The sequence below is a fragment of the Crotalus tigris genome, unplaced genomic scaffold, assembly GCF_016545835.1.
Source record: "Crotalus tigris isolate CLP2741 ecotype Arizona unplaced genomic scaffold, ASM1654583v1 scf7180000024438.362428, whole genome shotgun sequence".
NCBI classification, from domain to species: Eukaryota; Metazoa; Chordata; class Lepidosauria; order Squamata; family Viperidae; genus Crotalus; species Crotalus tigris.
The window spans coordinates 337,687-362,428 of record NW_024100608.1 but is presented as its reverse complement, the minus strand read 5'-3'; the positions used below and the strand labels follow the sequence as shown (position 1 = coordinate 362,428).

General features: G+C 38.1%; 1 protein-coding gene across 1 annotated transcript; it reads right to left on the bottom strand.

Moving 5' to 3' along the window:
- Positions 1-1,588: 1,588 nt before the first annotated feature.
- On the bottom strand, positions 1,589-24,742 carry LOC120302843 (complement component C6-like). The gene is made up of 16 exons (XM_039331833.1): positions 24,644-24,742; positions 20,700-20,859; positions 19,415-19,571; positions 18,960-19,104; positions 17,678-17,819; positions 16,019-16,157; positions 14,974-15,174; positions 12,760-13,000; positions 8,880-9,002; positions 8,284-8,450; positions 7,732-7,957; positions 6,335-6,506; positions 5,600-5,708; positions 4,403-4,538; positions 2,927-3,118; positions 1,589-1,736 (listed from the first exon to the last, which is right to left on the bottom strand). Exons 2-16 carry the CDS (start codon positions 20,840-20,842, stop codon positions 1,642-1,644), a joined length of 2,388 nt encoding a protein of 795 aa, XP_039187767.1. The 5' UTR covers positions 20,843-20,859; positions 24,644-24,742; the 3' UTR covers positions 1,589-1,641.

The window sequence follows — 24,742 nt, the reverse complement described above, 5'->3', positions numbered from 1 at the left end:
GATAATTCTTCCTTTGCGAAAAGTCTCTGTTGTAGCTCGCGATGCCTTAACCCGCACACGAATCGGTCCCTCAGTCGTTCCTCGAGGTCCTTGAACTCGCAGGGCTTGGCGGCCTTCCGTAACGCGGCGATGTATTCTTGGCTGACTCACCGGACCGTTGATCCCTCTGCTCGAAGGTGTGGCGCCATGAGATAACGGACACCTTGGGGTGGAAGTGCTCTTTCAGCAGCTTCTTCAGGTCTGCGTAGCTTACAGACTCTACTGGGACAGGTGCTGCAAGGTTTTCTGCGATTTCGAAGGCGTCTTGGCCGCAAACGCAAAGCAGGGTGGCCGCCTTCAAGCTATCTTCCCTCACTTGGTTTGCCTTGAAGTAGTTCTCCATTCTGGATACGTAGGACTCCCACCGCTCTGGATGTGAGACGTCGAATTCCGAAAGCCTTCCGATTTTCGCCATCTTCGGATCTTCAGGAGACGGGTCTATCAGCCAGCCTACCCCCGAATGCGCACCGGATTGGCGGGCAGCTGCCGAGTCGACGCCGTTCCTCTTCCGCCGCTCAGGACTCCTTGGGTAAGCTTACACTTCTTCCTTTCCAGGTAGTGCAAGGCATCCCACCTCGTCGCCAGTGTTGCGTCCTTGGCGGGAAAACAGACACGAGAAGCAGCTGGAGTTCTCAGTTTCTTTTATTCAGCGTTCAGCTTACAGGAAGATGGCTTCAGCCTCGCCCAAACGCCTCGCAGCCTCTTATATAGGCAACTCCCGGGTAAATGGGTTACTTTTCCCGCGCCAGCACCCGCGCATGCGCACGGCGCTGGCGACAGCCTGTCTGGTCCCGGGCAGCTTTGCACCTGCCCGGGACTGCCTGCAAACGCCCGAGCCGTTTGCAAAGGCTCGGGACATAACACATCTGTACAAAGGCCAGGGACCCCAATTACTACCAGGAGAAAACCAGGCCACAGAACAGTATTTTGAGTTTTATCCAAAAGAGTACTGGCAATCTCTGCTTTGGAAATGCATTCAGTGGAGTTTTTGTTTTGTTTACTTGTACTGTGTAACACTTTCTAGGTTAAAATATGTATAATTTAAGTTTTCCCTTGCAAGACTTTGCTCTGAAATTCTGCAAAACATTTAATAGCTCAGAGATTTGCAGAGTGCAGGTGAATTGAAAAATTAGCAAAATAGTTTTTTCCCCTCCCTCAGTCGTCTCCCTGAAAGCCTTGCAAATGCTTCAATAAGGCAGCTTTTCTCTTTTCACCAATCCAGATATATTCATTGGGACATAATGACCCTTAGAACAAGGTGACATCCTGATGTAGTTCCTCTATTTTATTATTGGTCTTCAGGAAGTACTGAATTTCACCTAACCTCTGCAAACATTTCAGAAATCACTGAGCCAAATTATTTAGTTCAGCTGTAACTGCTGAGATTCAGCACAAAAACTTAATGAGTATGGGCCATCAGCTATATATACAATCCCCCAGAGACCTAATAAATCTAATTTTGCTCTCCACCTGTACTTATAAAAACAGGGATGCTTTCCTGCTGAAGAAAAATCTGCTGCCAGCAAAAATAAGAGGGCTGCCAAACTATAGGCAGATTATAAAATCTGAAATCTGGTTATTTACAATATTTTGCACCTATACTTACTTGCAGTTCTCTTCTGGGGATATGCAGACACAATGAGAATCCACCTCTTTTTTCCCAAGACTGCAATTGTCTTTGACATGACGTGACTCACCTAAAGAAGGAATTAAGAGAAAGAGGGAAAGAGTCAGATTTCAAATCAGTTGACAAGCAGGTTGTGAGTTTTAACATCCTAGTATAATCTGAAAAAGAAGTAAAATTTAGATATCTCAACTGGGATCATGTTTAGTCAAGAAAGAACTGTTTATGATGCTTTGAACAGAATTCCATACTCCATACACAACCCAAGACACATGTTAATTAGACATGGAAGGCTAGAGTTGTACACTCCTCAAAAATCTGCTTCAGTCTACTATCCATTTAGGCCTAGAACTTTGTGAGACCATCTCTATTTTCTAAGAACTGTTCATCATACTGTAATAGGGATCCTCAAAACCTATCAACACTGGAAGGCACTTTACAGCTTTGTCACTTTTTGGAGATATTTTCCTTAAGGTAACATGCTCCAGATTACTTGGAAGAAATTGGCACCCAACCTTCTAAAACATTGCCATTCTTACAATAAAAGTAGGCTCTCTTTTGCAGAGACATATCTCCCCTTCCACTATTTTTAGGCTGAATGTCGTTCATGGCAATCACATGGGTCATTCCAAAAAGTGTCAGAAAGCAGAAGCTTCTCTACAAAGAGTGCAGTTCTGCTGTAGGCATGCCAGATCTTTTCAAGGTTTAGAGGAATTCTTGAAGTCATTTTGTTCATTTTGAGAAAAAAATACAATACCAACTAAACATTGCTTATGGTTAAGATTCACCTCACCAAGAAACCTGCAGTCACCTGCTCAAATTTATGTAAAAAAAATCATACCCCAATAGAAATCATTAATTCCCTACAGATAGTAGAATAGGCTGTTGGGTGGCAGTCTGCATTCTGGTTACTAGAGGGTAAGATACAGTCTCTGGGAAATAAAAGATTGGCTGTACATCTAGCAGAATTAAAGGACAAAGCACTTCTGAGCACATGCTTCAAATCAGGCTTTCAGTAGCAAGACTGAGTTCACATTCCTTTTGCACAATTTTCCACTCTTATCACTGCTTTATTTAGATGGACTAAGTAAGACCTCATTGCAGATTTACCCCAAATTATAGGTTTATTAGTAATTCTCAAAGTGCATTCTATCTTTCTTGATGTACAGATACTCCCATCACTAAATCTTCAACACAGAATAGTGAGCAAAAAAGAGAAGAAAATAACACTAATGAACTATCTATAGCAAACATGAAACATACTTTTCCTGCAATCAAGTGAGCTTAGAATAGCAGGCATCCAGGACGTTTGGTCCCCACATTTGTAAGTCCCTGGGCCTGTAAGACTGTAACCTCTAGGACAGCTCAGGTGGATCGTGTCCCCAATGTCATACTGAATTTTAAATGGGGTCACATGGACAGCATCAGAAACTGATGGTTTGTCACAAGCCAACCCTGGAGTTTAAGAAAAAAAATGTTATGATTTACATATTTTTATGTAACAAAACATGATTGAGCAATATACTGAAATATATAGGTCTATATGCAATATAAAAATACAACATAAGCATACAAATCAAGCGTTAGAATAAAATTAGGATTTTTAAAATCTCCTTATATTAGGACCAAAAATCTAAAAAGCACTCAAATATGGTCTAAAACTAACCAAAACTATTTAGAAAAATTAAAGAGATTTTAAATAGTAAACTGTCCTTAATAGTCACATATTACTTTTTTCTTCCTCCCTCTCCCCCCCCCCCCGAACATTTCAGCTGAAGCTAGCTAGGAAGTTATTCCTGGAGAATTCTGGGCGTTGAAGTCCACACATCTTAAAATTGAGAAGGTTGAGAAACACTGCTTTAGCACCATCCTTCCTTACGTGCAAAACAGCCAGAAACTTGATTTTGCTTTTTCTGGATGATGAGAGAAACCAGAGGCCTATTTAAATCCACATGACTATACAGTATCTCTTTTCCTGATGAAAGATGAACAGCCACCAACACATGAATGCTTTCTATTTTTCTTCATCTTACAGGAAAGATGAGATTACAAATAATTATAGTAATACAATTATTAATTATATTTAGCCTCATCTTTCATGTAAGAATTACATATTCTTAACATTTCCCTAAGGAGCTCAGAGCTGCATATGTTTTCATACAATTTTATATGACTGATTAAAGTTAAGTTAAGTCATTTTAATTCATGAGTATGAATTTGAACCAAAGTCTTTCTGGTCAAGTAAAGATATCTGGCCACTGTATTAAGTTGGCTCATTCTGAGGGTAACATGTAGCTGTTTCCTAAACAATAGAATTATTAGGAGTAAAACTGGACTGATACATGCCATCGTCTCTTTGGAGTAAAATACAACTTTTTTCTATTCTTCTATTGGGGCATACCAAGTGTTGAACTGCCTCTCAAAGAAAATGAGGATATCTACACATTAAAATCCTTAATATTAGACTGAACAAAGTATTTTAGTCTGCACTCCATGCTGATGGATAACACTATATCAAGCCATTTGGATTGGGAAGTTGAAACTGAGATCTGGATCAATATTTAGTTATCATTAGAGTACGTTTGTGAAAAAAAGTGGCCCTTTACTCAGAATTCCATTTGACCTCAATGAATTTAAAGATCCAAACTTATGTTTTCTTATTTCTCTCTTGAAGGGATATATTATTAATCATAAGGCATTTGATTTATTTCTTTTTATCCAATGTATTCTGTTTCTTACATTGGCACTCAACGTTCTGTTGTTGTGCCCATGTTTTGTCCGGCAGGCAGCTAAAGAATGGGTATCCTGAGCGAAAATAGCCACTGAAGCAAAGCACTTCCGCTTGTTCTCCAACTTCATAGCACAGTTTTTCATTCTACAAAGTAAAAGTTTAGTGCAATAAATGGAATATTCATTACATGAATTGGATATTTTAGACTTTGAAAGTGGGACTGATACAATACTACAATAATTTGAGTTCTCCTGGTAGCAACAAAAGTATCACGAATTAAAGAAGTTATAAAATAAACATAACAAAAGAGGGGAGGGTTAAAGAGAATGTACTTCAAAAAAAAAAAGGAAACCAATTTAGAATAATGGCAGCAGGTTTTTAAAAATACTCCTGCGATTAAGGAAAAAGAAGTTAATATGCAGCTGAACATTTGGTTGTGCATGTCAAAATGGATAACTTTATGAGTGTGCCAAGAGATCAGGGATGTAATGGGCAGCTTAAGATTTATTAAAAATATTCAATATGTAAGTATGAATCACTAAAACTCCTGCCCAGATTTATAATAGCTTTTATTTTTAAGACAAATTTTCTTTATAACCAAAGGAGGATGCAAGACTTTGGCTTGTTGAAAAGTCCAATGAGAATTGTATACTGTCATTTGTTCCCAATAGAATTTGAGGCAAAATTCTTTTACATCTTTAATAGGAGATATTTTGAAATAATCTCATTTTAAATTCAATTTTGGATGGCAACCACAATTGCTCTCCTTTATAATAATCATGTGAATCTTTTTCAAGTGGTCTTGTAAATATATGGCCATTCACATAAATCAAGGTGTCTATAATCCACCTATTTACTGGAATTAATTTCTCAGACCTGTCGATCAATTCCTTAATATCTGTGTATGTTAGAGATTTACAATATCTCTGGAACAGAAGTATGAACAGTACATTCATCTTTTCCAATATAACACTCTCTAGAAATATTAGGAATCAACTCTTCAAATTCCTCTCTGAGAATTCTTACATTACATTCCCAACACATGTAAGGGGTTGAATTGTAATAGGATCTCACAAATTCATTTCTGGGAGTACCTTATCTCAAGAGCTTAAAAAGGCACTCTAGCATTAGTACTATTTGGTGAAAGATTGGGATCCACTTAGAAAAGTGTCAGAGTCTTCTCTAGGCCATTAAATGCTACTAACCCTGATGAATCCATTTTCTGGTGCTTCTGGAGTGAAACATCCTGTGTCACATTTAGATTTTATCTGTCCTTCTTCAGTATAATCATCATCATTTACACAAGTAGCACCCCTGTAATTGTAACATTGTCCATTTAGGAATTCATTAAAAAGAAAACCATAACACAAAAAGTCATAGATAACCAGTGGATTGTAAACAATCTGATAGGCCAAAGACATTCATTTTACATTTGGCATCCCCCAATATCTAGGAGGGATATTTATAGCTTTCTGATTTGCTCTGTCTACTTCTTTCAGATTTAAAGGGTCCTTGGAAAATGGCTTCTCAATTTCAAAATGCTGGGAACAAAATTCCTTGGGTTGCATCCACTTGAGGGATCTGAAAGGGGACATTTAACTTACTTTAGCAATCACCTTTTCAAGTGTTAATGGGGACTATCATACTTTATATCCTTTATGCTCTTTTAAAGATTCACTTTCTATGCAATGAGATTTTGGACTTCCTCATCTCACAAAAGACATCTGGAAGGCCACATATTTCTTCCCCTCCTTTTTTGAATAATACACAGTTGGGTCCTGAGATCATTACCCATAGGCATGCAAAAGGGAAACCAAAGGTTAAAACATGCGTCAAAATGGAGGAGGCCTGCACTGATATCAAGATGCACATTCTGTTACTTTAACAAAATCTTGGCGGGTGAGAATCCCCCTGGTATTTTATAATAATACATATCTTACTGGCTTTTAAACATTGAGATAAAACACCGTTCCTCATCTTCAGCGTCACCTTTACAAGGTTTTCCTCCATTCATGGGTACAGGATTGTTGCACAGCCGAGTTCTTTGCCTCTTAAAAGATGCGTCACAAGCACTCCATGCTGACCAGCAACTCCAGTAGCCGTCTACTGCAACTGGAATGCAAAACAACACAATCCTTTTGTAGCCTTGGCTGTACAGTCTTGATATGAGCAAAAGAGTCTATCCATATTTCAGCTTTCTCCATCTTGATGCCCCCAGTTTCTTTAATCTCAACTGCTACTACCGCCTAGCCTGCATCAGTAATTTGGATTGCAATACCTACAGTATGCAATGTGATGGAATTCCAACACAGTAGTCAGTGTGATCTTAATATGCATCATGCAAAGAACACATTTCTAATTTTCAAAGGCATTCTATCTACTTTTAACCTAACTACTAATTATACTGTGTGTCTGATTTGCTGATTAGTTTTTAAAAATGTAATTTTATATTGACTTTTAAATTTTGTGCAGCATTCTGTTCTGATCTTATTTTAGTTTTCTAAGAAATGAATTTATTTCCTATGATATTTTTAAAGATTTTCCACTATTTGAGAAAGACAAAGATGGAAAAAGTCAAATTCAGAAATCAAGTACATGTTCTATTACTCATGGCAGAGTTATAAACATCTTAAAACATTTTCTATGTAGACAGGTTAAGTACGTTACTAAAGAAAAGACTCCAAAACTTAATTCTCAATTGTTCATGTATGCCCTCATGTTGTTTTCTTTATAACAGTAAAGAAATTGTTTCCAGTTGCCTTTTTCTGGAATGTTTTTTCAACTTTCTACTATAAACTATAGCTATGTTATCTCCAGTGATGAAAGAAAAGAAAGAGAGAGAAAGAAAAAAAGAAAGAGAGAACAAAAGTCCCTAAGGTTTGTTCAATAATGTTACCAAGCCACTAGAAATCCATTGTATAGTCAGAAGGCTGAATTGGACCTGATCTTTTAAAGATTGCCCACCCCTCAATTACATCTGTTGTATCTTTTCAGCATGGAAATGAATTTATATGCCTTTTCTCAATGATGCAAAACTGCTATGTAAGCTATAATAACATTTGACGACATATAACAACATATAATATTTTCCCATATTTTTAATTGTAGGACAAGGGTAGGGTAAGGAATGGTTTTGCTAATTTTAGTTTTTGCCCAAAATTTTAGTTTTTGCCTAAAATTAAATTTGACCTTAGGACTGTCTAGCTCTTTTAGTTACCTTATTTATACCATAGCAGAAACTGAAACTTCAATGCAAGGGCACCATTATTTTTGGGCAAATCTTGTTACCGTCATGGGAATTGTATAATAAAATAAGATGGAGCTGTTGTAAAAATACCTGATCTATAGTCAGGAGCTCGCAGCTCACAGTTGCTTCCATATGTTCCAGACTTACATAGACAGAGGCATCCAGTTTCAGATAAAACTGGCTGAGCATTATTGGGGCACGGGGCACAGTGGCAGGGATCATATTTTCTCATATATTCAGAAAAGGCCTTCCTGAGATTAAAACGTTTTGTTGCAGAGCAGGGGAAGTTCTTCACCAAATCCACAATGGGGGAAACCTAAGAAAGAAAGAATTAATTAATTTAATTTCTCAAAACTTGTCCCAGCAGACTTCTTAAACCAAAGAAATATTAGTTTGGGCCTTCTATCTGGGAATGATTGCCTTCCGCAGTCTCAAAAGCATAATATCAGGAGAGGCATGAAGTTTAGTTGTTACCAACTCCATAAGTAAAATAAGAGAGGATATCACAAGATCTGTCCATTTTAAATACTGTAGCATTCATTCAAAATATGCAACATCCTCTTTTTTTGTTGTTCTGTTCACGGGAGTTTGGCCTTTGCATAGGTAGGACATTCTGTTTTCCTCTTGTTTTTTATCACTTACCTCAAAATCAATCACAGTTGGATTGGTTTTGGCTGATTCCAGCCAGTTATTAAAGATATCATGTCCTGGCAAAGAGCCTTTTCTTTCCCAGGCTAGAGCTGCAGCATACTGTGCCTGCCCACCCTTAATCAAAGAAATAGACCGTTCAGATGACTTCAACATGGAACCTAAAATGGACGAATTTCACAGAAGAGTTATATATTTAACTGCATGGATATGGCGGATTCACTGGCTGAAGGAGCTGGGGGGGTGGCTCCAAGGGGAATAAAGAGACATTCCAGCTTGGAGTTTGGGGGGGGGGGAAGAAACATCTGAGATCTACCACTTCCCAAGAAGAGCCAATCTAGCAAGATTCTTGTATTATAGATGGTCAGCAATAAAACATCTGTTTTGGACTATTGACAGAGTGCTTACACTGGAGGAGCCACTAAATCTGGGGAATGAGAAGAACCTAACATATAAGACAATATAATAGTGTGTGGGTGTGTTTGTCTGTGGGTGTGTTGTATGTTTTATGGGGTAAAAGAAGTGCCTTAAACTTGATTGATTGATTGATTGATTGATTGATTGATTGATTGATTGAAAATGTTGTTTACCTTCATGGCGTTCTGTAAGCTTATTTTGGCTGCAATATTCATAATGTTTAGTTGACCTAACGAAGAAAACATATTTCTGTGTCTCTGTATTTACACAGTTTTTCATTTGTTCTGTTGTTAAACCTAGGTATAATTCAATAGTAAAAACAGAAAATAAATTTTCTCAAATTATCCAAGTTGTCAAGCATTATAGTACACAATCTTTAAAAATGACATTACCTGACCAACCTACCATTTTTTAATCTTCAAATTGCAAGGTACACAGGATTCTCTGAGGAAGGAGAGGGGATAATAAAAAGTCAACATGGTATCTATGACTGTGTAATTGCAGCCCTACCTTATTTTTAATGTGCATTAGAGATAAGGCTTTGATTGCATCATTCTGGACACCATCTTGACTTTTTTGTTCTATACCTGAAAGAAATTTTTAGATTTTTTTTCCAGTGTAAATGATTTTTAAAAGCTTTTTATTTGTACGCTAAAAATTTAGGGGATTTTATATCTAAGTGATTCCTACCCCTTTTTTCACCCTCCAATTGCCACATGAACACATTAAATTGAAATTTTTGATTTAGTTTTCTTAAACAGGCTTAGAAAAGGCAACACCTGGGAACCTTTCTCAGTAGGAGCTCCAAATTTCATTAACAAAGAGAAGAATCCAAGTTCAGTATCACAAAATATCCTGCACTAAAACAGAATTCAATAACAAGTCACAACTGATTGGGATGAACCCAATATTTGGCTAAAAGGAAGAATTTAAAATAGAATAGAATACTTTATTTGGTCAAGTGTGATTAGAACACAAGGAATTTGTCTCTGGTGAGGAAAAGCTCTCAATGTACATTTGAAGCAACAGAGTAATAATAATCATAATAATGATACCAAAAAGAGAGGGTAGTAGAGAAGATAAGAAGGTTAATAATACTGCAGTCATGCAACATGGGTAAATAGGTCTATGACAATTCTCCAACTTGCTGTTGCCAACTTGCTGCAAGACAACTCGTTGCCGTGGGACAACTTGCTGCAGGACAAAAGTTACACTCATATCAAAGAAATGATGAAATAGAATCACTAAAGAAAGGATGCAAAAGGAAGGGCAGAATGAAATGTGAATGACATAATTTTTTATTTATTTTAAATAATTAAATTGAATTGTTAAATTGTCCCATGGCAAGTTGGGGCGAGTTGGCTGTGATAAATTGGCCACAGCGAGTTGACTGCTGTGAGTTGTCCCATTCTGTGGGTAAATATACTTAGACATAAGACAATACTGTGAGGACTAAGTGTCCAGCAGAGTGATGGCACGAGGGGAAAAACTGTCCCCGTGTCTAGTTATTTTGGCATGCAATGCCCTATAGTGGCATCCTGAGGGAAGAAGTTGAAACAGTTATGTCCAGGATATGAAGGGTCTGTAGATATTTTCTGCCCTCCTTTGAACCCATGCAATATACAGGTCTTCTATGGAAGGCAGACTGGTTGCAGTTATTTTTTCTGCAGTTCTAAACTAACCGTTGGAGTCTGTACCTGTCCTGTTTAGTTGCTGTATCAAACAGACTGTTATAGAAGTAGAGATGACAGACTCAATAATTCCACTGTAGAACTGTATCAATATCTCCTGAGGTAGTCTGAAGTTCCTAAGTTAATGCAGGAAGAACCATGTTAGGTTCAAAGAGAATATATTAATGGCAGCAAATCTTTTCCTTCAAATCTTTCTGGTTTTTCTTTTGGAAAGTTGTATTCCACTTAGATAAAATATGGTGGCATCCTGAATACAGGGAGTCCTTGACTTATGTTATTCATTCAACAAGCATTCAGAGTTACATGAGCTACTAGCCATTCTGCAAGGTAGGCTGTAGTAGAGCAGTGAAAGGGCAGCAATGGGAGGGGGAGTTAGACAGGTGGAGAAGTTGGAGCAGTCCCTTACCTTACTGAAGTTGGATGAATGGGACTAAGCCAGAATGGCTTTCATTAGGGGAGGATATTTGCTTAACCCCACCTCCCCAATTTTCAGTTAATGATTACATCAGGTAGTACCAGGATTACCTTCATAAATCAGTGTGGTCATGTTATGACTTCCTTTACAACTGCACTGATTTACAATGGCACTCCTGGTCCAATTGTGGTTGTAAGTCAAAGATTACCTGTAGACTGCTGCTGAAAATGCTCATACTGATAGAAAATAAAAGAAGTTATTTTTGATGATTTCACAGAATCACAGAATCCTAGAGCTGGAAGGGACCTTGGAGATCTTTTAGTTCAACACCCTGGTCAAGGCAGGAGTCCTTATATTATCTGAGACAAGTGGTTGTCCAGTCTTTTATTGAACACATCCAGCAATGGAGCATCCAAAACTCTGGGGGATAAGCTGTTCCATTGATTAATCATTCCTACCATCAGGAAGGGCTAGATGAATCAAAAGTTGGAATTAAGATTGCCGGGAGAAATATCAACAACCTAAGATATGCAGATGATACCACTCTAATGGCAGAAAGTGAAGAGGAACTAAAGAGCCTCTTGATGCGGGTGAAGAAGGAGAGTGCAAAAGTTGGCTTGAAACTCAACATTAAGAAAACCAAAATCATGGCATCCGGCCCTCTCAATTCCTGGCAAATAGATGGGGAAGAAATGGAGGTAGTGACAGATTTTATTTTTCTGGGCTCCAAGATCACCTCAGATGGGGACTGCAGCCAAGAAATTAAAAGACGCTTGCTCCTGGGGAGGAAAGCTATGGCAAATCTAGACAGCATTCTAAAAAGCAGAGACATCACCCTGCCAACAAAAGTGCGTATAGTCCAGGCCATGGTTTTCCCAGTTGCAATGTATGGCTGTGAAAGTTGGACCATAAGAAAGGCTGAGCGCAAAAGAATTGAGGCCTTTGAACTATGGTGCTGGAGAAGACTCCTGCGAGTCCCTTGGACTGCAAGGCGTTCAAACCGGTCAGTCCTAGAAGAGATCAACCCCGACTGCTCTTTAGAAGGCCAGATCCTGAAGTTGAAACTCAAGTACTTTGGCCACCTAATGAGAAGGAAGGATTCACTGGAGAAGAGCCTAATGCTGGGAAAGATTGAGGGCAATAGAAGAAGGGGACGACAGAGAATGAGATGGCTGGATGGAGTCACTGAAGCAGTAGGTGTGAATTTAAATGGACTCCAGAAGATGGTAGAGGACAGGAAGACCTGGAGGAATGTCGTCCATGGGGTCGCGACGGGTCGGACACGACTTCGCAATTAACAACAACAACAACAACCATCAGGAAATTCCTCTTTATTTCTAGGTTGAATCTCCATTTCATAGCCTTCCTACAGTCCTAATGGCTATTTCCTACATTATTTTGGAAGCTTCAAAAGGTGTCAGGAACTGCAGAGGAAAAGCAGTCAATGGAGATCCTATAACTTAAACCACCTCTTATTATGGCAACTCTGTGGGGCTCCTCCCTTCTTCTGGCACTCCTTGGGCTGAGCACATGATTGCAGAGCATTCCAGAAACCATTTGGAAAGTAAATACAATCCCCCTCCAGCTCTGTCTCTACTACAGGAAAACAACACTCTTCTTTTCTCCTTGGATTCATCCAAGAGAATCCATGATCCCCCCCCCATATTGAATCCATATTAAATTATTACCCAACACCATAGAGAAATTCTTGTGGAGAGTGTTCAATTATTTCTTATTTATATTTTTTATTCTCAGTTTTTTATAATAGCACTAGTCAGAAGATAATATGTAGAATTCTTTATTTCTGTTGTTTTGCTTGTTTTGTTGGATTAATTACCATTGAGAGATCCATCCTCCCTGCTAAAACTCTTAATTTCTAAGCAAATCATCAGAAACAAAGATATAGATACTTTATCTTCAGCACTCACAGCATATGGACCCACATACCTGAATTTTTTATTTCTTCCTCACTAAACTGGTACAGAAGGTCATATTTGCCTCCCAATAAACCAGATGTGTAATAATGTGTCCCAAAGTCATCAAAAATCCGGCTGTATAAGGCATAGTTGTACTCCAGAGGCAGGTTGTTGAGAGACTTTAAGAACACCTCAGAGAGCTGCAGATCTTGCTCCTTCATTGTGAAATTTGAAACTGCAAACACCTTATGGATCCTAATATAATTGGAAGACTGGAAAACATAACAAAATAGATACGGAATGTTATTGTGTCTCATGCTTTCTTTTTGTCCATGACCTTTTAGGTTTTTAAGCCTTGTATGCAACTCAGAGGAACCTGAATGAGAGGGGTGGCGATATATATTATATAAATAAATTACATAAATAAATACAGATAGTCCTTGACTTACTGTTCAAAGTTACAACAGCACTGAAAAAAGTGATTTATCACCGTTTTTCACATTTACGACCTTTGTAGCATCTCTATAATAATGTGATCAAAATTTAGATGCTTGGCAACTGACTCATACTTATGACCGTTGCTGGGTCCCAATGTCGTGTGATCACCTTTTGCAACCTTTTGACAAGCAAAATCAATGGGGAAGCCAGATTCACTTAACAACCATGTTACTAACTTATCAAGTGCAATGAGGTTATAAAATGGGGCAAAACTCACTTAACAAATGTCTCACTTAACAACAGAAATTTTGGGGTCAATTGTGGTCCTAAGTCGAGGGCTACCTGTTTAAGTAGTACTGCTCCAGGCAAGGAGTTTCCAAACACCTAGAGACAAACCTGCACTCTCCTCCATTTCTCCCCTAATCTCTGTTTCATGTAAGCAATGGAACTGATAATATGAGGAAAATTGAGAATGGGGATCAAGGGATGACATTTACAGATTTCTCTTGGACCATTGCCCAGCAGAATTCAAGCACTGTGTCCACAATATAAGAGAAAAATGAATGAGAAACCTGTGGCTTGCCAGGTGTTGCTGAATCAGCACTTCAAAGAAACCAAATGAGCATGGCTGATGCTGAGAGTTAAGAGTAAATACATTGAGAAGGTGATGAATACACCAATGGAAGACTTCAAATATCTTCTGGATTATCATGGAGAAAATCTATCTCTGTGGTCATTAGGAATCAAAAATGGGCTGGATTATCATGGAGTTCAAATATCTTCTGGATTATCATGGAGAAAATCTATCTCTGTGGTCATTAGGAATCAAAAATGACTTACTAGCAAACAATCAATCAGATAAAAATAATTGGCTATTGTAAGTAATTTCACAATAGGAAGGATCAAGTTGTGCACACCTTCATTAAATGGGACCATAAATTTTAAGCAAAATAATGATGTTTGCTTACAAACAAATCTCTCTCTTGGAGGAAACTTCCACTGGTGCTGGCTACATTTTTTAAAAAGAAAGGCAGTTAAATCAGCTGAAACTGCAATAGAGAACTAAGTCAACATTAAAAGGTCTTTGCTGAAATTTTAACAATGAAATTGTCAAAAGGTTGTCCAGAATATTCATTTTAATTCTCTTCCAGGCAACGGTACCTGCTGAGGGGGCTGGGGTTTCAAGATGGTAGATTGAGCATTGCATTCCTCTGTACGCTTATATTGCAATTCTCTGTCTGCCATCTTGTCAATTTTGACACCACCACCATCACCACCCAAATGCCACTACCTCCAAGTTTTTATAGCAGAACACCATAGTAGCAATAAAAGTCTATATAACAGTGGTCCCCAGCCTTTACAGCTTGGTGGCCTGGTGGAGAAGGGAGAGAGGGAACCGGTATGCCACTCATGCAAGTTGAGATGCACATGTGGGTGCTAGCCTGTGGCTCCTGCAAGTCAAGCTGTGCTCATCCGTACACTGGCCAGCCACTTGCATGGTCCGGTTCTGAACAGGCTGTGGCCCGGTAGTGGCCAGGGTTTGGGGACTCCTGTAACACAAGTTGTCTTCAATTAATAACTGCCTCATTTATCATTATTTAAAATTACAACAGTGAAGAAAAATGTCCAGTCCTCATATTTATAATATGTCTTTAAATGAAAGGAAAGGTTTGAAATCATACCATAAGCACAGTTGTGGTTTCACTTAGCTTTGCTTAACAACTGAGCTGCCAATCCCAATTGTGGTCTCTAAATGAGGACTGCCTGTAATATAGAAGAGCTTAGTTCCAAGGATACAGATTCTTACCATTTTTTTGGATGCTTTAATGGCTTGCTTAAACTGATAAGATGATGTTGATGTTGTGGTTGTTATTGACCCCCAAAAATAGGGGATTCCAGAAGTACCTCTCCCAACACTCCGAGAAGATGAGGTTTGACTATGAGAACGGGTCATGGGTGTTAAGCTGTTGTAGGACTCTGTTATCACATTATCTTCTTGAGTTTTCACCTATGAACAGAGATTTGTATAATTACAGATGTGTTCTTGGAAGGGAGGCAGGAGAATTAAAAGCCATCAAAAATAAAAATGTTAGCTTTTGTAAAAAATAATTGTTTGGAAAAAATAATATTTTAAAAGACATGTATATGCAAAAATGTCTACAGTTTTATATATGAACGCTGGTATAGACTTAGAGATTGAGCCAAGAGTTCAGAAGTCCCTGCATTAAGAAATCCCATTGGGATCCCATTTGCTTCAGCAACAAGCACATTTGAAACTTGGGTGTTCAAAGTGCGAATATGGGCATGGAAACAGCAAACAACAAACCACTTGTTATGGTTGCAAACATGCATCACAACATTGCAATTAAGCATGTAGGAGTGAAGGTTGAGTCATGAAGTTCAGACAAAATTGTATTGGCCTAGCTATTTTCTCTATGGCTCCATTTGATCATCCGCAGACTGAAATACTAGTGATATTCCCATCAGCTTAGTTTCACTAAACACCTGATTGATCTGCTCAGTGTTAAATAAAGGTTCTTTTTTACTGCTTTAATGCAACAAAAATGAACATTCCCATTAGCTCAGACAGGAGAGCCATGTTATAGATCCAGCCTACCAAGGAATGTCATTTGACAGGACCCAAAGGGAGAGCCTTCTTTGTTCTTTGGGACATCCTCTCATAGTTAGACTGCCTCCCACCCTGATCTTCTGGAAGGCTCTTAAGACATCTTCCAGTTCTTAGGTGGCTAACTAAATGGAGATAAAACCTAGGAGAAAAGTTGATGAATATACACTGAAATTGTTCAATGGCTAATATAGCACCCGGTCTTATTAAAAACATTTTTAATCACCTCAAAAGTGATATTATAGAGGTTAGCAGGTAAACGATATCTAGTTCTTTGGTTTTCACTTTTCAGCAGAACACAGCTACCATTGTTGAATGAATTATCAAGGACTTCTCCACGAGTTTCTCCAGCCAGGACATGATACCTAGAACATCATTGTAATCAAAGAAAGATGATCAGAACAATGATAAGCACTTCTGATTTCTCATCTGGGTTACTGCAATGTGCTCTACGTGGGACTGCCCTTGAAATGCATTCCAAAACTTCAACTGGTGCAGAATGTGGTGACATGGGTAATAAGTGGTGCAGTTATGAAACATATATAACACCAAAACTCCATGAGCTACATTGATTGTCACTGTTCTTTTTGGTGCAATTGAAGGTGCTGGTTTTCACCTTTAAATCTCTTCATGTTTTTGGATTGGTTACCTGGAACTTTCTTTCCTCAGTTGTTTTTATCCAGGCAGGCAGGTTGGGCATGCTCTGGATCCCATCAGCCAAAGAATGGTCATTGGCAGGACCTAGTAGATGTGCCTTTTCTGTTGTAGTATCCACCTTGTGGAACAATCTCTCTCCAGAAATCAGAATGAGCCTGATTTGATGGCCTTTTGTAAGGCCCTAAAAATGTAGTTCTGTGCTTGGCCCTGGACCTCTGAGTGTTTGTACAGCCACTGCTTCTTGGTTGTATTACTGATTTGAGTTTGATATTTAATATATGTAATGTTTATAATTGTTTTTATTTTATTTTAATTCAGTTCACCACCTAGAGTCAATAGTTGAGAGAGGCAGCCATATCAATTGGATGGATAAACAAACAAACAAACAAATAAGCCCATATGAGCTCTTAGACAGCTCCCACAATGGGCACCAGGCTACATATCCTATCAAATTTTACAAAGTACATTTTAATTTATTAAAATGAATAGAAAGCTGGTATGCGAGTATCTACATTTATATGAAACCTACAAAGTTCATACTGGCATGGAAGAGAACATTCTGGAAAACTAATCTTTTGTGATTGGCCACACCTGCCCTGGCAACAATCTTGTGAATAAGCAACATTGCTATTCTATTTTGTGAGCATGCCAGCCAACTAAAATTATGGAATTTTCAAATACACTGTACAAGTTATTGGCAGATTTGAAATTACATTAAATGGCCCCAAAGACTATTTCACTCCTAAATAAGACAAAAGGATTATATAGTTGGTGTTTATGGGAGTTCACCAGGGGAGTTCACCAGGGGTCACCAGGAAGGGATTGAGAGAGTCAAGATGATGGCTGCAAAAAAGCAACCAATGCCCACACCCTTTTGATGTGCATCAGTCATTGTCACAACCACAATCTTGACTTCTGGATTCTTTTAGTGGTACCATAATTTTTGATGGGTTTCCTTGTCGTTACCATCTTACTGATGATGCAGGCAAGACTTCACTTATCCAGGGAATCCATCACTCCATAATATGCTCTTAGTCCTCTAAATAAGAACACCACCATCTAGCAATATTGTTATACAGTTATATAAGGATGAACATGTTAGGCCTAACATGTTCATCCTTATATAACTGTATAACAATATTGCTAGATGGTGGTGTTCTTATTGCTAGCTCAAGGACTACTAGCTGTCATTGTTCAATAATGGAGAAGAGCTCTTCATATATATTACCCGAGGCCCATGAGTTGCACCTTGGGTATGCTTTCAACTTTCGACCTGCAGACAGGCTTTATTTTCCGACAATTTTGTTCATCCGAATTGTCTCCACAGTCATTTTCTCCATTACATTCTAGTTTCCTGGCAATACAGCGTCCTGTTTTGGAAAAATCATGGTGGCTTTGTCAATTTCAGATACAGAATCTAACATTGACTCTATGGCATTGCTCCGAGTAGACAGGTATTCTGAGTTCCCCACCTTACTCTTAAGGTAGCATTCCCTTAGCTGGGTCAGGGGACCATAAATGGCAGCAATGATACAGAAAACATTGGCTTTTTGGTGCTGTCTAGTGAATGACACAGATTTTGGAACTCAGATGTGGCAGTCATAACTCAAGATCTCCCCAAAACTGGAATTCAAAAAACTGCTGGCTTTGGAAAACAGGTAAAGGGAAGCATGAAAATATTATTAGGAAATACCACTGCCCTGGTTAATTGGGAAATGAGCCAGTTTCCTGTAGTGGTTAGGACACCAGGCTAGGAGATTATGAATGAAAGTTGTCTGGGTAACTTTGGGCCAGCTGCTCTCTCCCAGCTCAACTACATAGGGTTGTTATTGTGGGGGGGGGAGAAGAAGGAAGGAATTTTAGACTTGTTTATTGCCTTAAGTAATAATAAAGTTGAGATAAAAAAATCTAGATCTAATGAGCACAGAAAGGACAAGATGGCAAATGAGTCATTTGGTTTACTTGGGGAAAACATCATTGTAACTGCTTTTGATAACACCTAAGTGGAATTTTATATTGACAAGTCATGAGGTTAGAACCGCACTATTATTTGTTTCATGTTCAGAATTTAAAGAATGATTAATAGGACACCTTTGTTTTAACAGACCAATACAGGGAAAGTCATGCCCATTAAAGAATAATTCCCATTAAAAATGAATGGGATGCTATGCTTACTTATTTTATTCATTTTACCTATTTTAGGCTTGTGTGAAATGGGAATGGAATTTTGCATATATTATGAATATATATTTTATGCAAGGTATATATTTTCATATTTTTTTAATGTGCCTTAAATCAGCTAACCAAAACCTGTTAAATCCAGGAGAATCAAGATGGCGGTGACCACAACAACATCTCCCCCATAGGTAAAAGGGGATGGAGTTTCAACTGCCTGGTTGAGACCACCATTTTGATTTTTTTTTTTACTTTTTACTTCCTCCCCTCAGGCTCCCCTGGTTAAATTGAATGTTTATTGTAGTTCACCATAAAGATAATAAAACAGGGATTACCGTTATCACAGTGAAATTTATTTTCACAGTTCACTTCCTCTATGTTGCATAATTTTTCTGGAAAACAGGGCCGGTCATCCACCAGCTGCCCACAAGAGGCCTGACCTCCAAACTGAGATGGTTGTTCAAGAGACCTAATGCGGAACTAAAAGGCGAAATCCATGTATGGGGAAAAAATAAAACAAATTTTCTTAATGTAGGTTTCACAGTTCCATACCTCATCTAAAATTTCAGCTGCAGAGACACTTTATTTTTGTTAGCGGGTCATGCAAAGCTAGAACCTGGTACTTGATGCAGGAAATAGAACTAGTACTTGGGGTTCCATGTACCTTTTCTTTTTTAAAAAAATATTGTCCCTCTGCATCCATATTTCAGAATGCCTGAAACATTTTCTGCATCATGCATGTGAAAATAGAGGCAACTGCATTGTTTCTCATATATCATGGTCAAATTACCTGTTTTTTAACACATGGGTCACATTCTGACCACTCTTCCCAGTCACCGAGTTGGCAGTTGATGGGACATGCTTGCTGGCTACAAGGCCGAGATTCAGCCCATTGGCACAGTTGTTCACAAAAATTCTTATAATAATAATCATTTTGGACTTTTGCCCTGCAAAATGAAGATATTGTACATTTATCCTGAAACTTATGCCAAGAAGATGAGGATGGGGAGATACACCTGTATTCCTATGGGCTACTTTTCTCTATGCTGCAGACATATACTCCATCTGGTCATTCTATTATTTATGCATTTAGCAAGCATCACAAAGGTTAGCTACGGATTTGGCAGGCATGGCAAATAGCCACATATTACGTATAAAGCTCATTTTTGTGAGGACGGATCCCAAACCAGAGAGGAATCTTATCACATAAAGAGCTTCATGCTTTCCATTCCTACTGCTCTCTCAAGAGGAAGAGAGGCACAAAAGTGAGTTTTGAAGATCTCAAACCAAGACCCTATACCAGTGGTTGCGAACCTTTTAAAGACCGAGTGCCCAAACTGCAGCCCAAAACCCACTTATGTATCGTTGGGTGCTGGGTGGGCGTGTCCCATTGGGTAGGTGTGGCCAATTGGATGGGCATGGCCTATTGGGTGGGTGTGGCTGCAGTGGTAACAGCAGACTGGGTGGGACTAAAAAGTTCAATCAATCAATTCCAACTTTGCGAGATCTTTTTTTTTTCCTGAGAAGTTGAAATTGATTGATTGATTGAACCTTTTTTTTTTTTTTTTGCACACAGTGGCGAAGGCCCAAAGTGAAAAGGTTTTATAAAACCCAGCTGAAGGCCTAGGACTGGGATGATGGTGCGTGTGCCCAGAGAGGGCTCTGTGTGCCACCTGTCTCAGACAAATGACTGTCCAATCTCTACAGGGAAAAGCTTCCACTGATGGAGTAGCCACAACTTCTAGAGGCAACCTTTAATTTCCTGTTCTGTTAGGAATTTTTTCCTTATTTCTAGATTGGTTCTCTTGATTAATTTCCATCCATTGCTTCTTGTCCTCCTTTAGGTGCTTTAGAGAAAAGTTTGACACACACTCCCCCTTTGCCCCTTAGATATTGGAACACTTTTCAATACCTTCCAACACTTCCTCCCTCTTCCCTTCACTATCATTGAAAACTAAAACATTTATATGCTTGTCTATAATATCCTTAGAATACATGTTTAAGTATCTTCTTAATGAAGTGGAACTTATAGTTCCTCTTACAGGGAAAAGAAATCTTCTTATTCTTGTACCAACCTGGTTCGGCTTTGTGTCCCAAAATTGCACGTTTTTGAACATCTGGACCAAGGACTCCATGGATAATGATCGCAGAAACATCCAAACCCTTTTTCAACTACAAAGCTCAGAAGGATAACACATATGAAGATGTTTCTCTCCATGGCTAAAAAATATCAAACTACAAAGGATGGCTACTTAGAAATATATGATGTATTACATGATAATAGTTTACAACAACAAATATAGATCCCAGACCAATTACGTTTCACATTATGGATTTTGGAAATAATTTTATACCATAAAAGATCTGGACTTCATTTCTATAATAATACTATGTTTATTATTAATTATCATATTTGTATGGCCGTCATCTAAAAAAGAGTGACTCTGGGCAGCAGTCAACACTTAATTAAAAAGAAAAACAATAAGCACATATAAAAATAATCATGAAAAATAGTAAAAACTATTAAAGAGCAAATGAAACAGGAGAGGGTGAAGTTAACTGCAGTAAGGGAACAATTTATTAAAATGATATTTTTATTGCATGACTGGAAAATCACTTACAGAATATCTAATCTCCCAACCTTGGCAGCTTTAAGACATGTGGATTTCAACTCCCAGAATTCTGCAACCAGCATGGCTGACTGGACAATTCCAAAAGTTGATGCATCTTAAACTGCACAAATGAATAATCTTATCTTTCTGATTTTGGATAGATCATGTCATTTTCACTATCTCAAAGAATCCAGTTTGGTCTACTGTTTAAGGTACTGATCTAGAAATCAGGAGACTGCAGTTCTACTTGTGCCTTAACCAAAAAAGTTAGTCAAGTGACTTTGGGCCAGTCATTTTCTCTCAACCCAACTCACCTTACAGCATTTTGTTGTGGAAAAATAGGAGAGGGAGGAATATTAAGTACATTCTCTTCTTTGAGGGACTTATAAAAGTAATAAAGGTGAGATAAAAGTCTAATAAAAAATACAACTAACAGAATGGATGCCTGAATGAGAAATGAAAGTAAAATAGCAGGGAAAGGGCACTGTGGAAAGAGATGTAAATAGCAAAAAGTTCTTATCCCATAGTCAAGAATGTCTCATAGTCATTGTTTAAACCTGAAAGAGAAGATTTCACAGAGCAACGTTTAATTGTAAATCCCACAGAAGTGTCCATGTAATGATAAGGTCAAAATGACACCTGCAATAGTGCAGTCAAAGCTGTACCCAGTTTTTATGTGTGCTTTTGTAATTGCCATCTTGACTTTTTCTCCCTGCAAACATCCCTGAGTTGTTGGTTATAAATCATACCTGGAATCAAAATTAAATTCATGAGTACAAGATGTGGCTCAAAGTCCTAACTTTGATTATATTAAGCCTCTCTCAACCTGACAGGATCACATAATCCAGAGCTGCATACATTATCTTTGTGTTCAGTTCCATCCCAACTTTCTTAAAGTCTCCCACCAATGGGTCAACAGACAAGACTGCATCTGTGGCAGATTGTACATACATGCCAGCCACCTTTTATACTGCTACCATAAGGACACATTTTGGGTGTGAGAACTAGCTTTGAAGCACCTCAGACAGAAACTGGCCCAGCCTCCTCTGGAAAATAACTAGAAAAGAAGATTCCACAATATTCCCAAGCTCATGCCATTGTAAAATTGCATTTACCTGTTCTCACAAAAATAAACTGAGCTGTTTAGATAAAACAATCAGACCATCCAATTACGCACAGAATGGTAAAAAAAATAAATGAAGCCTTTATTGCAACTGGGTAAACCTTGACACCCGTATTTCCCAATATCCAGTCTACAGCTGGGCATCCCAAACATGGCAAAATGCCCCAGTTAATGTGTAAATGGGACAGAGAATAATGTTGCAAAAGATACTGAAAGATATGGGATAATATTTAAATACAGAAGTAAAACACGGCATTCAGTGACCAATCATAGAATCATAAAGTGGTAGTTTCAATGTATTTGGAAGGAAATTGGGATCCCCAGGACCTTTCTGAGTGCAGCAAATGACCGCAGATGACCATTCAGCAGCTGACTGGTTATTCTTAAATATCTCTGATAAAGAAGATCCTGCTACTGTCTGAGACTTCCAAGTTGTTTCAATGTTTCTCCTAATGTTTTGTTGCATCTCTGCGTTTTTTATGCTTTAATTTTGCTTCCTGGCACAATTGAAAAACAATAGTGTCTTATCTACTATGTGATAGCTTTCAAATACTGGAACATAACAATCCTCTTATCTGTTCATGATTTCATGCCCAGATTGAATACTATATATCCAAAACTTTCAATCATTTCTTGTAGGGCTTGATTCCAGCTTTCATTCTGCTAGCCCTCCTCTGGACATATTCCAGTCTGTCAATATTTGTCTTAAATGATATGACAGGATGGTAAATGGAGGTGAAATATGTGCTCTTATTGAGAAATACCTATGTTTATATAATTTTTAAAAATAAAAAGCTTGTGTTTACTCAGCTGCATAAATACTTTAGAAAGCATCCACTTCTACCATTCCATGAATAACTAGATTAGTTAATTGTACTAGAATGTACACGTTTTATAGAATACATTTATAGCTGATGTTCTGTCCTCAATACACATTACCCTGTGTGTAGCTCAACATGCATATAAACCCTCCTATCCTTCAATAAGTCAAAGCCATAAATGTAAATCTTGATACTTTATTTAAAAACAGGATGAGGTAAAACATCAATGCTGTGTATGGGATATAGATTTTGTCTTCAGAAGAGTATGTGTCACAGACTAAGGTGAATTCTTCTAGATGTTTGTTACCTCAAAACATTACAAAGTGGAGTTTAGCTTCTTAAAGAATATGGATACTCAGTAGGATCAAAATGCTACCAAAACCAATGCTTTAAGAAATGAAAGATTTGTGTTTGAGCACCAAATGGAGTTCAAAACACTTTGAAGAACAACAGCAGCAATAAAAATACACAAATTATATGCTGGAGGCATGACAGCTGAAATTAAAAGTATGGCTCCATTCATGGGAGCTCCAGAGCCATAATTTTAAAAGGCATAATTGTTACACTGAATTATAGCCATTACTAATAAAATCTGCAATGAATTGTTGCATCCTGATTTTTGAAACAAAAGTGCTCCTTTTGTAGATTGCAACCATTTCATTCACCACCACTAAGTGTCACTTCTTTTGATGGGACAAAAAATATGTACATACACATTATCCACAGACATATATTTGTATATTTCAGGGATTTTTTTCAGGCATGCTAATATCATGCTCTTTTCTTTTCTACTGACACTCACTACCAAAGTTTACTATTACAGGGAATCCTTATTTACCAACCATTCATTTAGTGACTAGTCAGAGCTACAATGGTGCTGCAAAAGGTGACTTACAACCAGTCCTCGCAGTCAGTACCATTGCAACATTCCTGCAGTAACATGATCATAATTCAAGCACTTGGGAACTATCTTGCATTTACAATCATCTAATCTTCATTTGCAACCTTTCCAGATAGTTTCTGACAAGCAAAATCCATGGAGCAGCCAGCAGGAGATTGGAAATCACAGAACGTAATGATTTGCTAAATAACAGAAGGTGATTCTCTAAGCATGGCAATCAGGTGATATTTCACTTAACAACACCTGAGAGTTGCTGGTCTTAGTTAGGGTTGTTGAGCAAGGATTATCTGCACAGTAAATGACAGTTAAATAGAATCTGTTCCTTTAAGAGCCAGCAATTCAAATGCTGGAATTAAAAACAACAAAAAAAAATTAGGATTACACCACACTTAGAAGCACCCTAGAAATACATCAAAGGTCGCTATTAGATTGCTACATACCTAGAGACAAAAAGATGGGCTGATCCAGGAAAGCAATTATTTAAAAAAATGTTTTAGTAATACAGTACTGCACAAAATAGCCCCATATAATAATAAATCATTGTAAAAGAATTGAGACTTACCCTATTGGATTAAAATATTCACGGGAAGCTTAGCTAATAATATAGCAATGGAAATAGTACTGAGGGCATAGATCACTTACATTCCAATAAAATCTGCAC